At 57.9% G+C, this 14653-nt stretch overlaps 1 protein-coding gene across 1 annotated transcript in view; it reads right to left on the bottom strand.

Moving 5' to 3' along the window:
• Positions 1–807: 807 nt before the first annotated feature.
• Positions 808–14653, bottom strand: part of LOC135823838 (uncharacterized) — a 32127-nt gene continuing 18281 nt past the window's right edge. Inside the window, exons 12-13 of the mRNA XM_065336693.1 lie at positions 13077–13530; positions 808–1526 (exon numbers count right to left, since the gene is read on the bottom strand). Of these exons, the coding sequence (XP_065192765.1) occupies positions 1452–1526; positions 13077–13530 (529 nt within the window). The 3' untranslated portion in view covers positions 808–1451. The remainder of the gene's footprint in view (positions 1527–13076; positions 13531–14653) is intronic.

Genomic DNA, 14653 nt, shown 5'->3' with positions numbered 1-14653 from the left:
CTTGCATTGCAGTGCACAAGTCATGTTGATCCGATGCGACCAGGGCACTGCAGCAGCGCTCATGCACGAACAGAACCTGACATGATTGTACTGCTTACCCACGGCTGCATGGCCAGCGCCCTGGGGCCGCTAGAGTGCAACCGGATTTCCATGTCCACGTCGACAGGTCAGTAAGTAGTTTGCTACAGCAGTGCTCAAAATGGTGAGTTGGCCTCAACTGCGCAATGCGCTGTCCCAGGAAATCGCGATTCCATGGATGAAACAAAGTTCGCGAGTTTGGCCCAAACCCGCGATTTTGTGCGAAATCCGCGATTTCCCGCGTTTGGGTTGTTCTATGCATTATTTTTTACATTTTTCTACGCTTTCACGCAGTTCTTTCCATGATCCTGTAGGTTATTAATAGTACTACTCTCGAGTACATGTAGATGTACTGCGCAAATAGCGATTCTAAGGATGCAACAAATTTCGTGATTTGGCCCAAATCCGCATTTTTCTCCAAATAATTCCGCATATTCCTTGCAAGTTCCGGATCTTTCTTTTTGCAGCATTTTTTTTGTTTTCTGCCGCAATTTCTTATGCAAGTCTTCGAGAATTTTTCTGCAAATTCCCGCAGGGACAGACTCAAGTCAAGAAACAGCCGACTGCAGAACGCAGTTTCGTGCACATTCTGAAACTCCAACACCAGCATCTAAAACAGGTCTTCAAACAGGGAAATTCCTCTATCGTATCGTTATAATTATGCTAGGGTAGTGCGGGGATCCAAAATAGACGCAAGGAATGATATTATTAATACAAATCATCCGCACATCCGCAAAGCGAGCTCATGGCAGGGTCATACTGTGTATTGCATTCTATTCTATTGTTTACTAAAAGCCCCACCAATGCAAAGGCGAAAAACATGCCAAACAAATTGTGGGATCTTCAAAAATGTAATGTTGCTTGTGCAGAGCACAAAGATAGCTATATTCTACGGATAAGTCTAAAAGCTATGCTCTTTGCAAATTTCAGATTCTATAATAGAAAGGTGAGATTGAAAAGGCATTCTAAGAATCCTGCAAATAGCTAGAAAGGTGCCTCTCTAAGCCGTAAAAAATAATTAAATTTTGTGTCATAGTACTGAAGGAAAGTGTTTGTCGACGAATTATACTTTGCACCCTGGTCAAGGTATTAAAGTGTCAAGCTGTTTATATAATCTTTGTGGAACAGAGAAGTGTATTTGAAATTCTGGCTGACAACAATAGTGCAGGTTTTGATGTGAACGTCAATCAGGCATATTGCTGACATTGTGTAACAGGCTCCTCGGGAGATGCTTGGGTGTGCCACAGAAAATGCTGCCTTTTACATTTTATAATGCTACTTTAGAGCAATAAGACAACAGCTATCACATGTGTCCATACATGTAGGTCTTGCGGGAGCATGCATCTTGTCGTCGGCATGGAATACCTCCAACTCTATGCCAAAAAGTCCACCAGAAGAGGGTCTCTCAGTCCAGTGTCAACCTTCGCAATGTCCATGTTCACAGCTTTCTAAGAGAAAAACGACACACAGCACAAAAACAGATCACATCAGATCACATAGAACACACTACTCGTATCAGTTTCTAAATATTTTCTCGGAGACAATTTATTCAAAAGCTTGGGTAGATTCACAGAAGCGTGAGTTTCCAAGTACAGTAAAACCTGATGTAAACGACCTCTCTGGGTTTATCGACCACCTGCTCTTAACGACCGCTTTTCCATGCACCGACAGTTCTACACCGACGATGTGGGACCTGGTTCTTAAGACCACCTGGCTTTAACAACGGCCTTTGCATGCACCGTGGGGTGGTCACTTAAACCAGGTTTCACTGTATGAAACAAAGTGTGGAACGGTTGCTGCTGGGATGAGAATACTAAACCTTTATGATAGAGCATTGGTGGCCATAAGTGATGGTCTCTGGGCCGCCGTTTTATGTGCATAGCGGATGCCCAAGGCTTATCAATGCCGATCCTCCTATCCAAAGCACGGCATGTCTATAATATGCACATCTTCATACGCTAATCAACCGGATCTAAAAAAAATGACATAACACATAGGAACTACCAGAAGTCAATTGTTTTGTCACCACACAGAATGGCCGGGCGTCTCTGAATCAGGCCAGTGATGCTACTATTTGATTTCGAAATCCCAGGTTCTTTGTTCATAGTGTGCTTGTAGATGCGGTGTACATACAATACACATGCACACACACACACACACACACACACACACACACACACACACCGCCACACCGCCACACCGCCACACCGCCACACCGCCACACCGCCACACCGCCACACCGCCACACCGCCACACCGCCACACCGCCACACCGCCACACCGCCACACCGCCACACCGCCACACCGCCACACCGCCACACCGCCACACCGCCACACCGCCACACCGCCACACCGCCACACCGCCACACCGCCACACCGCCACACCGCCACACCGCCACACCGCCACACCGCCACACCGCCACACCGCCACACCGCCACACCGCCACACCGCCACACCGCCACACCGCCACACCGCCACACCGCCACACCGCCACACCGCCACACCGCCACACCGCCACACCGCCACACCGCCACACCGCCACACCGCCACACCGCCACACCGCCACACCGCCACACCGCCACACCGCCACACCGCCACACCGCCACACCGCCACACCGCCACACCGCCACACCGCCACACCGCCACACCGCCACACCGCCACACCGCCACACCGCCACACCGCCACACCGCCACACCGCCACACCGCCACACCGCCACACCGCCACACCGCCACACCGCCACACCGCCACACCGCCACACCGCCACACCGCCACACCGCCACACCGCCACACCGCCACACCGCCACACCGCCACACCGCCACACCGCCACACCGCCACACCGCCACACCGCCACACCGCCACACCGCCACACCGCCACACCGCCACACCGCCACACCGCCACACCGCCACACCGCCACACCGCCACACCGCCACACCGCCACACCGCCACACCGCCACACCGCCACACCGCCACACCGCCACACCGCCACACCGCCACACCGCCACACCGCCACACCGCCACACCGCCACACCGCCACACCGCCACACCGCCACACCGCCACACCGCCACACCGCCACACCGCCACACCGCCACACCGCCACACCGCCACACCGCCACACCGCCACACCGCCACACCGCCACACCGCCACACCGCCACACCGCCACACCGCCACACCGCCACACCGCCACACCGCCACACCGCCACACCGCCACACCGCCACACCGCCACACCGCCACACCGCCACACCGCCACACCGCCACACCGCCACACCGCCACACCGCCACACCGCCACACCGCCACACCGCCACACCGCCACACCGCCACACCGCCACACCGCCACACCGCCACACCGCCACACCGCCACACCGCCACACCGCCACACCGCCACACCGCCACACCGCCACACCGCCACACCGCCACACCGCCACACCGCCACACCGCCACACCGCCACACCGCCACACCGCCACACCGCCACACCGCCACACCGCCACACCGCCACACCGCCACACCGCCACACCGCCACACCGCCACACCGCCACACCGCCACACCGCCACACCGCCACACCGCCACACCGCCACACCGCCACACCGCCACACCGCCACACCGCCACACCGCCACACCGCCACACCGCCACACCGCCACACCGCCACACCGCCACACCGCCACACCGCCACACCGCCACACCGCCACACCGCCACACCGCCACACCGCCACACCGCCACACCGCCACACCCCCACACCCCCACACCCCCACACCCCCACACCCCCACACCCCCACACCCCCACACCCCCACACCACCACACCACCACACCACCACACCACCACACCACCACACCACCACACCACCACACCACCACACCACCACACCACCACACCACCACACCACCACACCACCACACCACCACACCACCACACCACCACACCACCACACCACCACACCACCACACCACCACACCACCACACCACCACACCACCACACCACCACACCACCACACCACCACACCACCACACCACCACACCACCACACCACCCACCACCACACCACCACACCACCACACCACCACACCACCACACCACCACACCACCACACCACCACACCACCACACCACCACACCACCACACCACCACACCACCACACCACCACACCACCACACCACCACACCACCACACCACCACACCACCACACCACCACACCACCACACCACCACACCACCACACCACCACACCACCACACCACCACACCACCACACCACCACACCACCACACCACCACACCACCACACCACCACACCACCACACCACCACACCACCACACCACCACACCACCACACCACCACACCACCACACCACCACACCACCACACCACCACACCACCACACCACCACACCACCACACCACCACACCACCACACCACCACACCACCACACCACCACACCACCACACCACCACACCACCACACCACCACACCACCACACCACCACACCACCACACCACCACACCACCACACCACCACACCACCACACCACCACACCACCACACCACCACACCACCACACCACCACACCACCACACCACCACACCACCACACCACCACACCACCACACCACCACACCACCAACCACCACACCACCACACCACCACACCACCACACCACCACACCACCACACCACCACACCACCACACCACCACACCACCACACCACCACACCACCACACCACCAACCACCACACCACCACACCACCACACCACCACACCACCACACCACCACACCACCACACCACCACACCACCACACCACCACACCACCACACCACCACACCACCACACCACCACACCACCACACCACCACACCACCACACCACCACACCACCACACCACCACACCACCACACCACCACACCACCACACCACCACACCACCACACCACCACACCACCACACCACCACACCACCACACCACCACACCACCACACCACCACACCACCACACCACCACACCACCACACCACCACACCACCACACCACCACACCACCACACCACCACACCACCACACCACCACACCACCACACCACCACACCACCACACCACCACACCACCACCACACCACCACACCACCACACCACCACACCACCACACCACCACACACCACCACACCACCACACCACCACACCACCACACCACCACACCCACCACACCACCACACCACCACACCACCACACCACCACACCACCACACCACCACACCACCACACCACCACACCACCACACCACCACACCACCACACCACCACACCACCACACCACCACACCACCACACCACCACACCACCACACCACCACACCACCACACCACCACCACCACCACACCACCACACCACCACACCACCACACCACCACACCACCACACCACCACACCACCACACCACCACACCACCACACCACCACACCACCACACCACCACACCACCACACCACCACACCACCACACCACCACACCACCACACCACCACACCACCACACCACCACACCACCACACCACCACACCACCACACCACCACACCACCACACCACCACACCACCACACCACCACACCCCACACCACCACACCACCACACCACCACACCACCACACCACCACACCACCACCACCACCACACCACCACACCACCACACCACCACACCACCACACCACCACACCACCACACCACCACACCACCACCCACCACACCACCACACCACCACACCACCACACCACCACACCACCACACCACCACACCACCACACCACCACACCACCACACCACCACACCACCACACCACCACACCACCACACCACCACACCACCACACCACCACACCACCACACCACCACACCACCACACCACCACACCACCACACCACCACACCACCACACCACCACACCACCACACCACCACACCACCACACCACCACCACCACACCACCACACCACCACACCACCACACCACCACACCACCACACCACCACACCACCACACCACCACACCACCACACCACCACACCACCACACCACCACACCACCACACCACCACACCACCACACCACCACACCACCACACCACCACACCACCACACCACCACACCACCACACCACCACACCACCACACCACCACACCACCACACCACCACACCACCACACCACCACACCACCACACCACCACACCACCACACCACCACACCACCACACCACCACACCACCACACCACCACACCACCACACCACCACACCACCACACCACCACACCACCACACCACCACACCACCACACCACCACACCACCACACCACCACACCACCACACCACCACACCACCACACCACCACACCACCACACCACCACACCACCACACCACCACACCACCACACCACCACACCACCACACCACCACACCACCACACCACCACACCACCACACCACCACACCACCACACCACCACACCACCACACCACCACACCACCACACCACCACACCACCACACCACCACACCACCACACCACCACACCACCACACCACCACACCACCACACCACCACACCACCACACCACCACACCACCACACCACCACACCACCACACCACCACACCACCACACCACCACACCACCACACCACCACACCACCACACCACCACACCACCACACCACCACACCACCACACCACCACACCACCACACCACCACACCACCACACCACCACACCACCACACCACCACACCACCACACCACCACACCACCACACCACCACACCACCACACCACCACACCACCACACCACCACACCACCACACCACCACACCACCACACCACCACACCACCACACCACCACACCACCACACCACCACACCACCACACCACCACACCACCACACCACCACACCACCACACCACCACACCACCACACCACCACACCACCACACCACCACACCACCACACCACCACACCACCACACCACCACACCACCACACCACCACACCACCACACCACCACACCACCACACCACCACACCACCACACCACCACACCACCACACCACCACACCACCACACCACCACACCACCACACCACCACACCACCACACCACCACACCACCACCACCACCACACCACCACACCACCACACCACCACACCACCACACCACCACACCACCACACCACCACACCACCACACCACCACACCACCACACCACCACACCACCACACCACCACACCACCACACCACCACACCACCACACCACCACACCACCACACCACCACACCACCACACCACCACACCACCACACCACCACACCACCACACCACCACACCACCACACCACCACACCACCACACCACCACACCACCACACCACCACACCACCACACCACCACACCACCACACCACCACACCACCACACCACCACACCACCACACCACCACACCACCACACCACCACACCACCACACCACCACACCACCACACCACCACACCACCACACCACCACACCACCACACCACCACACCACCACACCACCACACCACCACACCACCACACCACCACACCACCACACCACCACACCACCACACCACCACACCACCACACCACCACACCACCACACCACCACACCACCACACCACCACACCACCACACCACCACACCACCACACCACCACACCACCACACCACCACACCACCACACCACCACACCACCACACCACCACACCACCACACCACCACACCACCACACCACCACACCACCACACCACCACACCACCACACCACCACACCACCACACCACCACACCACCACACCACCACACCACCACACCACCACACCACCACACCACCACACCACCACACCACCACACCACCACACCACCACACCACCACACCACCACACCACCACACCACCACACCACCACACCACCACACCACCACACCACCACACCACCACACCACCACACCACCACACCACCACACCACCACACCACCACACCACCACACCACCACACCACCACACCACCACACCACCACACCACCACACCACCACACCACCACACCACCACACCACCACCACCACCACCACCACCACCACCACCACCACCACCACCACCACCACCACCACCACCACCACCACCACCACCACCACCACCACCACCACCACCACCACCACCACCACCACCACCACCACCACCACCACCACCACCACCACCACCACCACCACCACCACCACCACCACCACCACCACCACCACCACCACCACCACCACCACCACCACCACCACCACCACCACCACCACCACCACCACCACCACCACCACCACCACCACCACCACCACCACCACCACCACCACCACCACCACCACCACCACCACCACCACCACCACCACCACCACCACCACCACCACCACCACCACCACCACCACCACCACCACCACCACCACCACCACCACCACCACCACCACCACCACCACCACCACCACCACCACCACCACCACCACCACCACCACCACCACCACCACCACCACCACCACCACCACCACCACCACCACCACCACCACCACCACCACCACCACCACCACCACCACCACCACCACCACCACCACCACCACCACCACCACCACCACCACCACCACCACCACCACCACCACCACCACCACCACCACCACCACCACCACCACCACCACCACCACCACCACCACCACCACCACCACCACCACCACCACCACCACCACCACCACCACCACCACCACCACCACCACCACCACCACCACCACCACCACCACCACCACCACCACCACCACCACCACCACCACCACCACCACCACCACCACCACCACCACCACCACCACCACCACCACCACCACCACCACCACCACCACCACCACCACCACCACCACCACCACCACCACCACCACCACCACCACCACCACCACCACCACCACCACCACCACCACCACCACCACCACCACCACCACCACCACCACCACCACCACCACCACCACCACCACCACCACCACCACCACCACCACCACCACCACCACCACCACCACCACCACCACCACCACCACCACCACCACCACCACCACCACCACCACCACCACCACCACCACCACCACCACCACCACCACCACCACCACCACCACCACCACCACCACCACCACCACCACCACCACCACCACCACCACCACCACCACCACCACCACCACCACCACCACCACCACCACCACCACCACCACCACCACCACCACCACCACCACCACCACCACCACCACCACCACCACCACCACCACCACCACCACCACCACCACCACCACCACCACCACCACCACCACCACCACCACCACCACCACCACCACCACCACCACCACCACCACCACCACCACCACCACCACCACCACCACCACCACCACCACCACCACCACCACCACCACCACCACCACCACCACCACCACCACCACCACCACCACCACCACCACCACCACCACCACCACCACCACCACCACCACCACCACCACCACCACCACCACCACCACCACCACCACCACCACCACCACCACCACCACCACCACCACCACCACCACCACCACCACCACCACCACCACCACCACCACCACCACCACCACCACCACCACCACCACCACCACCACCACCACCACCACCACCACCACCACCACCACCACCACCACCACCACCACCACCACCACCACCACCACCACCACCACCACCACCACCACCACCACCACCACCACCACCACCACCACCACCACCACCACCACCACCACCACCACCACCACCACCACCACCACCACCACCACCACCACCACCACCACCACCACCACCACCACCACCACCACCACCACCACCACCACCACCACCACCACCACCACCACCACCACCACCACCACCACCACCACCACCACCACCACCACCACCACCACCACCACCACCACCACCACCACCACCACCACCACCACCACCACCACCACCACCACTACTACTACTACTACTACTACTACTACTACTGTAGCTTGGTTGCCACAAGGGCCACACCACTCCGAAAGGAGCCAGAGTCATTGTCAGGAGCAGAAACGGAGATGACGACTCAGGTCACTCTGTCGACGGAACTGACGGTTGCAGCGAGAACAGCGAACACCATACGACGCTCTATCAGACTTGGTTGCTCGATGGCCACGGTCGCACTTGTGACGTCTGAAACCAGGCACTGACTTGAATTGCCGATTGCATGTCACACACAAGAGAGAAGCTGGGACGTTGAGCGGAATAGGTGACGCCGGCGCGGACGCTTCCGATGGTTCCAGGGGCAAACAATGATGTACACGCAAGCCACCACGAGAGTGAAACCACCTCCTGCATGTACCACACTGCACAGCACCACGCTGTCCCTGGATGGGGAGACTTCGTTCTGCGCTACACTTGTGTCTTGCTTTGTCACCTGGCCGACGAAACGAACGGTGGCAGATAAGACAGTCCACCCGTTGAGATTGGTCATGGGAAGGACCGCCGAGGCTCGGCCCAACGGCAGACACCCGCCAGGCAGATCGATCCTGAGCAATCCCATACCAAGTCAGATGTTCAATGCCGATGTGCCGAAGATCAGCCGAAATCACATCCCTCCAGCGACGACGGGAACCACACGCAGGCCGAGGCGACGGTAGGAAGCCAAACAACAGCTGCTTGGGCACACGAACATCCAAAATGCGGGCCACATGGCCAAGCCATTCAAGCCTCCGCTTCCGAAGCCGGGGGGCCAATAGCGATGGATCACCCCACATCTCTCGGAGCTGCTCATTGGTGATGCGTTCCTCCCACTGTTGTGTTCGCGAAACACACAAGATGCTACGGATGCATTGTTGGTGGAAGCTATCGATGCGCCGGAGGTCACCCTGCAAAGGGCACCAGCACTCCGAAGAATACAGTAGCACTGTCATCACACAGGCGTTATACAATCGGCGCTTCACATGGAGTGAAAGATCACGATTAGCAAACACATCCTGGAGCGATCCAAAGGCACGCGAGGCGAGTGACAAACGCCTCGAAACGTCTCCTGCAGAACGCGCATATGGAGTGATGACAGAACCCAGATAAACGAAGGAGGAAACATTTTCCACCACCTGTCCATGAAGCGGAATGCCAGCAGTGTCAACTGAAGTAACACCAACACCAGCCACCATAAACTTGGTCTTGGGTATACTCACAGTGAGGCCAAATTCAGCAGAAACATCCTGGAACGCCGTCAAGGCCAACACAGCATGCTCCCGCGAACCAACTACAAAGTTTGCATCATCCGCATACTCAACATCAACAACAGCGGTCTGCTGATAGGTACGGGTTCGTCGTGCTGGGTTGAATAACTGGCCATCCAAGCGATAGTGAAAGTGGAGGCCAATGTCTGGGTCACGATCAGAGAGAACAGACTGCCAACGTTCAACCACCAGAGCCAGATAGAGGTTAAAGAGGATTGGGGCCATTACACACCCCTGCCTCACGCCGTTCTCCACACGAATTTCATCCGTGACACCTCCAGGCACACGCACCTCCGCCACCATGCCATCATGAAATGACTCAATGACCTTGAGGAGAGTCGGAGGAATACCAAGGACAGAAAGAGCACGATACAGCGCAGCCCTAGGCACAGAATCATATGCCTTTCTCAAGTCCACGAAGATACAAAATATTTTTGCACGATGCTCGTATGCCTTTTCCACCAGTTGACGGACAGTAAACACAGCATCAGCACAGCCACGGTTGGGTCGAAATCCGCACTGAGACTCCGGGAGGAGATGCTCGGCCCTAGGTTGAAGGCAGTTCTGTATCAAGCGACCAGCCATCTTGCCCACCACCTCCAAAAGAGAGATCCCACGCCAATTGTCACAGAGCGATAGATCGCCACGCTTTGGGATTGGCACCAGCTGGGCATTCCGCCACTCCTGAGGAACACCACCTGAGGACCAGACAGTCAAAAGCAAGGCCAGCAAACATTCATGCAGCTCACTGGAGCCATACTTCACAAGTTCGGGCAGGATCCCTGATGCGCCAGCTGCCTTGCCATTAGCCATTGCACGTTTAGCTCGACCAACTTTCTCAGGAGATGGAGGGATGGCGAGCTCCTCGTCGACGGGCCTGACCTCCAGCGTACCGAAAACGTCCAAGTCATAGAGGCTCCTGATATTAAGGAAGTTTGAAAAGTGCTCATACCACCTGGACCAGATGGCCTCCAACGACGTGCATACAATGCCATCGGTGTCCTGGATGGATTGCACCTTCATGGGTGTGATGCCCCCAAAGCATCGCCGAATCGCCCGAATGGCAGCCCAGGCACTCTTGGTATTAAACCGCTCAGCCTCCACGATGTCAGCTTGTTTACTGAGCCAGCTCTCCTTTGCGGAACGAACAGCCGCACGGGCCTCACCACGGGCCTCCCTGTAGGCAACCAAATCCGCCCGGGAACCAGAGTGACACTTCCGATACAAATCATTCCGGGCCTTCAGAATGGGCTCCAATGTGGCCGCACTCTGGACAAACCAGTCAGGACTGCTACGCCTCTCATGCCCGATTGCAGCCTTAGCTGATGACGTTATAGCTGTCTTAATAAGTCGTGTGTCTAACTTAAATCATGGCGTTATTGTCACTATTGCTTGGTTACTAAACGTACGTTTGTAATGCACTGCATTGTCTGGGCACATGTAGTGGGGGGTTACTTAGAAACATGTCAGCTAGATTCCGCACGTTCAGGCATGTGCCCCTATAGCTCTGTGTAATTAATATAATCATGCCCAGCAACTGTTAATTTGTCCTAGTTGAATGTAACCACCTTGCCGAAAGCGCTTGGGCCATCCTTGTGAACTGATCAGTGCAATTCTGCCAAATAAGGCACGGGCTGATGGAAATGAAAGGTTATTTTCTTTCATAAGGTCAGGATTCAAGTTAATCATGTCACAGTGCTCCAATTGACAGGACATTACACACTTTTATCTGTTCAGCATACCTTTGGTTTAGCTTGCTTGCCAGTGGAGGATGACTGGTTGCTGCTGATGCTGCGTTCAACTGACGGTTTGCCTGCATGAGGGACCCCCCTACGTTCCTCCGCCGAGCATTTCTCTCCCAGATTGCCAAGGGGAAGGTTGTCATTGTCGTCATTGTCATCGTCAAGCTCGCTCACGGCACATACATTCTGAGCTGTGTTGCGTGGCTTTCTCAGCAGGCTGTTTCGCCAGCTGGAGATAAACGGACGAATGCCAATGGCCAGCGCCGCACAGGTAAAACAGCCGTACAATATTCCAGCGTATATGTCACTGATAGTGACGATCTCGGTGCCTCCAATCACGTCCATGTGTACCACATAGGCAATGCAACATGTACTGAGTATCAGCAGACTACACATCTCGAAGCAGTTGTGCACGTCATGTACGCGCCACAGCCTGGCTTCTCGACGGTATGGCCTACAGATGCACAACACACAAGCAGCCAGATTAACAGAGAGTCAAGTTTTGGTGAAGTGAGTCACGCGGTCATTGGAACAGCATTTGACAACACGATAATACCCTTGGTGAATGAGTGCAATCATGATGGCTACATGGAAAACACTGGGATCTGGACTAAAAACACGAAGGTCAAATACTTCCTCGGCGTCAATAAAATTGTCGTTTCGCACATCACAATGTTTGTGACTTGCTCGTCTTAGTCCGACTGTCTGATTCGCCGTTTTCCGTGTTCGAACATTGGTGCGTCCCTTCCTGCGCAATGTCTACTTGTTGCTGAAGCCGTGGTGGTCTCGAACTTTGTCGGAGCTCTCTTCCGCACCAAACAACAAATTCATCGCGCTCCACACTATTCCGCCCCAGAGAGCGTATCGTTATTCTGGAGTTCGTGCCCTCCCACATCGTTCGCGTGGGCATTTATCAAGACTGCAAGCTTAGGTATAAGAATCCTGATGTCTCTCCTGTATACGATATGCTGAAGTTGACGATGGCAGGAACAAAGACTCAAAGTGTTCTTAAATTTCTAAAATGCACTACGTGTTGCGCATGTTGCTGCGAAGGTAGCAGGTCTGAAAACACCAACAAAATCAGCGAAGCACTTGCCAAGGAAAGAAGGTGCGGAACTGCTTACCATATCCCGCTGGAAGGTCGTTACAGTGTACTTGAAGAAGGCTAGTTAGCTGTCATCGCCTGCCACCTGGACGCTTGGATCGTTTGAAAACAAAGTTTCTTGACATGAATTTGAACGCGCGTCTTGTTCAGCGTATTGTTGAATGTTGAAGGGTCTGCCTCAAACTCTGATGAAGACATGGACCTTAGGTGCAAGTGCAGCGAAGCGGGAGGCCACAAACTAAAGCTTCGTCCGTCGACAATGCTCTGCCTCAATTTCTAGCTGATTTCTTTGTCCTTGGAGTGGACAAAATAATTTGAAAAATTGCGCTGGGAAGCGAAAATTTTAATGACATGAAGGAAGTATGCACGAAAGAAGTCTATTCCTGTACTATGACAAACATAGTGACCTGGTAGTTGCGATCAAAACGGGACATCTGTACCCTCCGGCCTTATAAGGTGTTTCAAGACAGCT

The sequence above is a fragment of the Sycon ciliatum genome, chromosome 8 (assembly GCF_964019385.1).
Source record: "Sycon ciliatum chromosome 8, ocSycCili1.1, whole genome shotgun sequence".
NCBI classification, from domain to species: Eukaryota; Metazoa; Porifera; class Calcarea; order Leucosolenida; family Sycettidae; genus Sycon; species Sycon ciliatum.
Note: the sequence above shows the minus strand (reverse complement) of the source record. Positions and strands in the feature narration are given on the sequence as shown.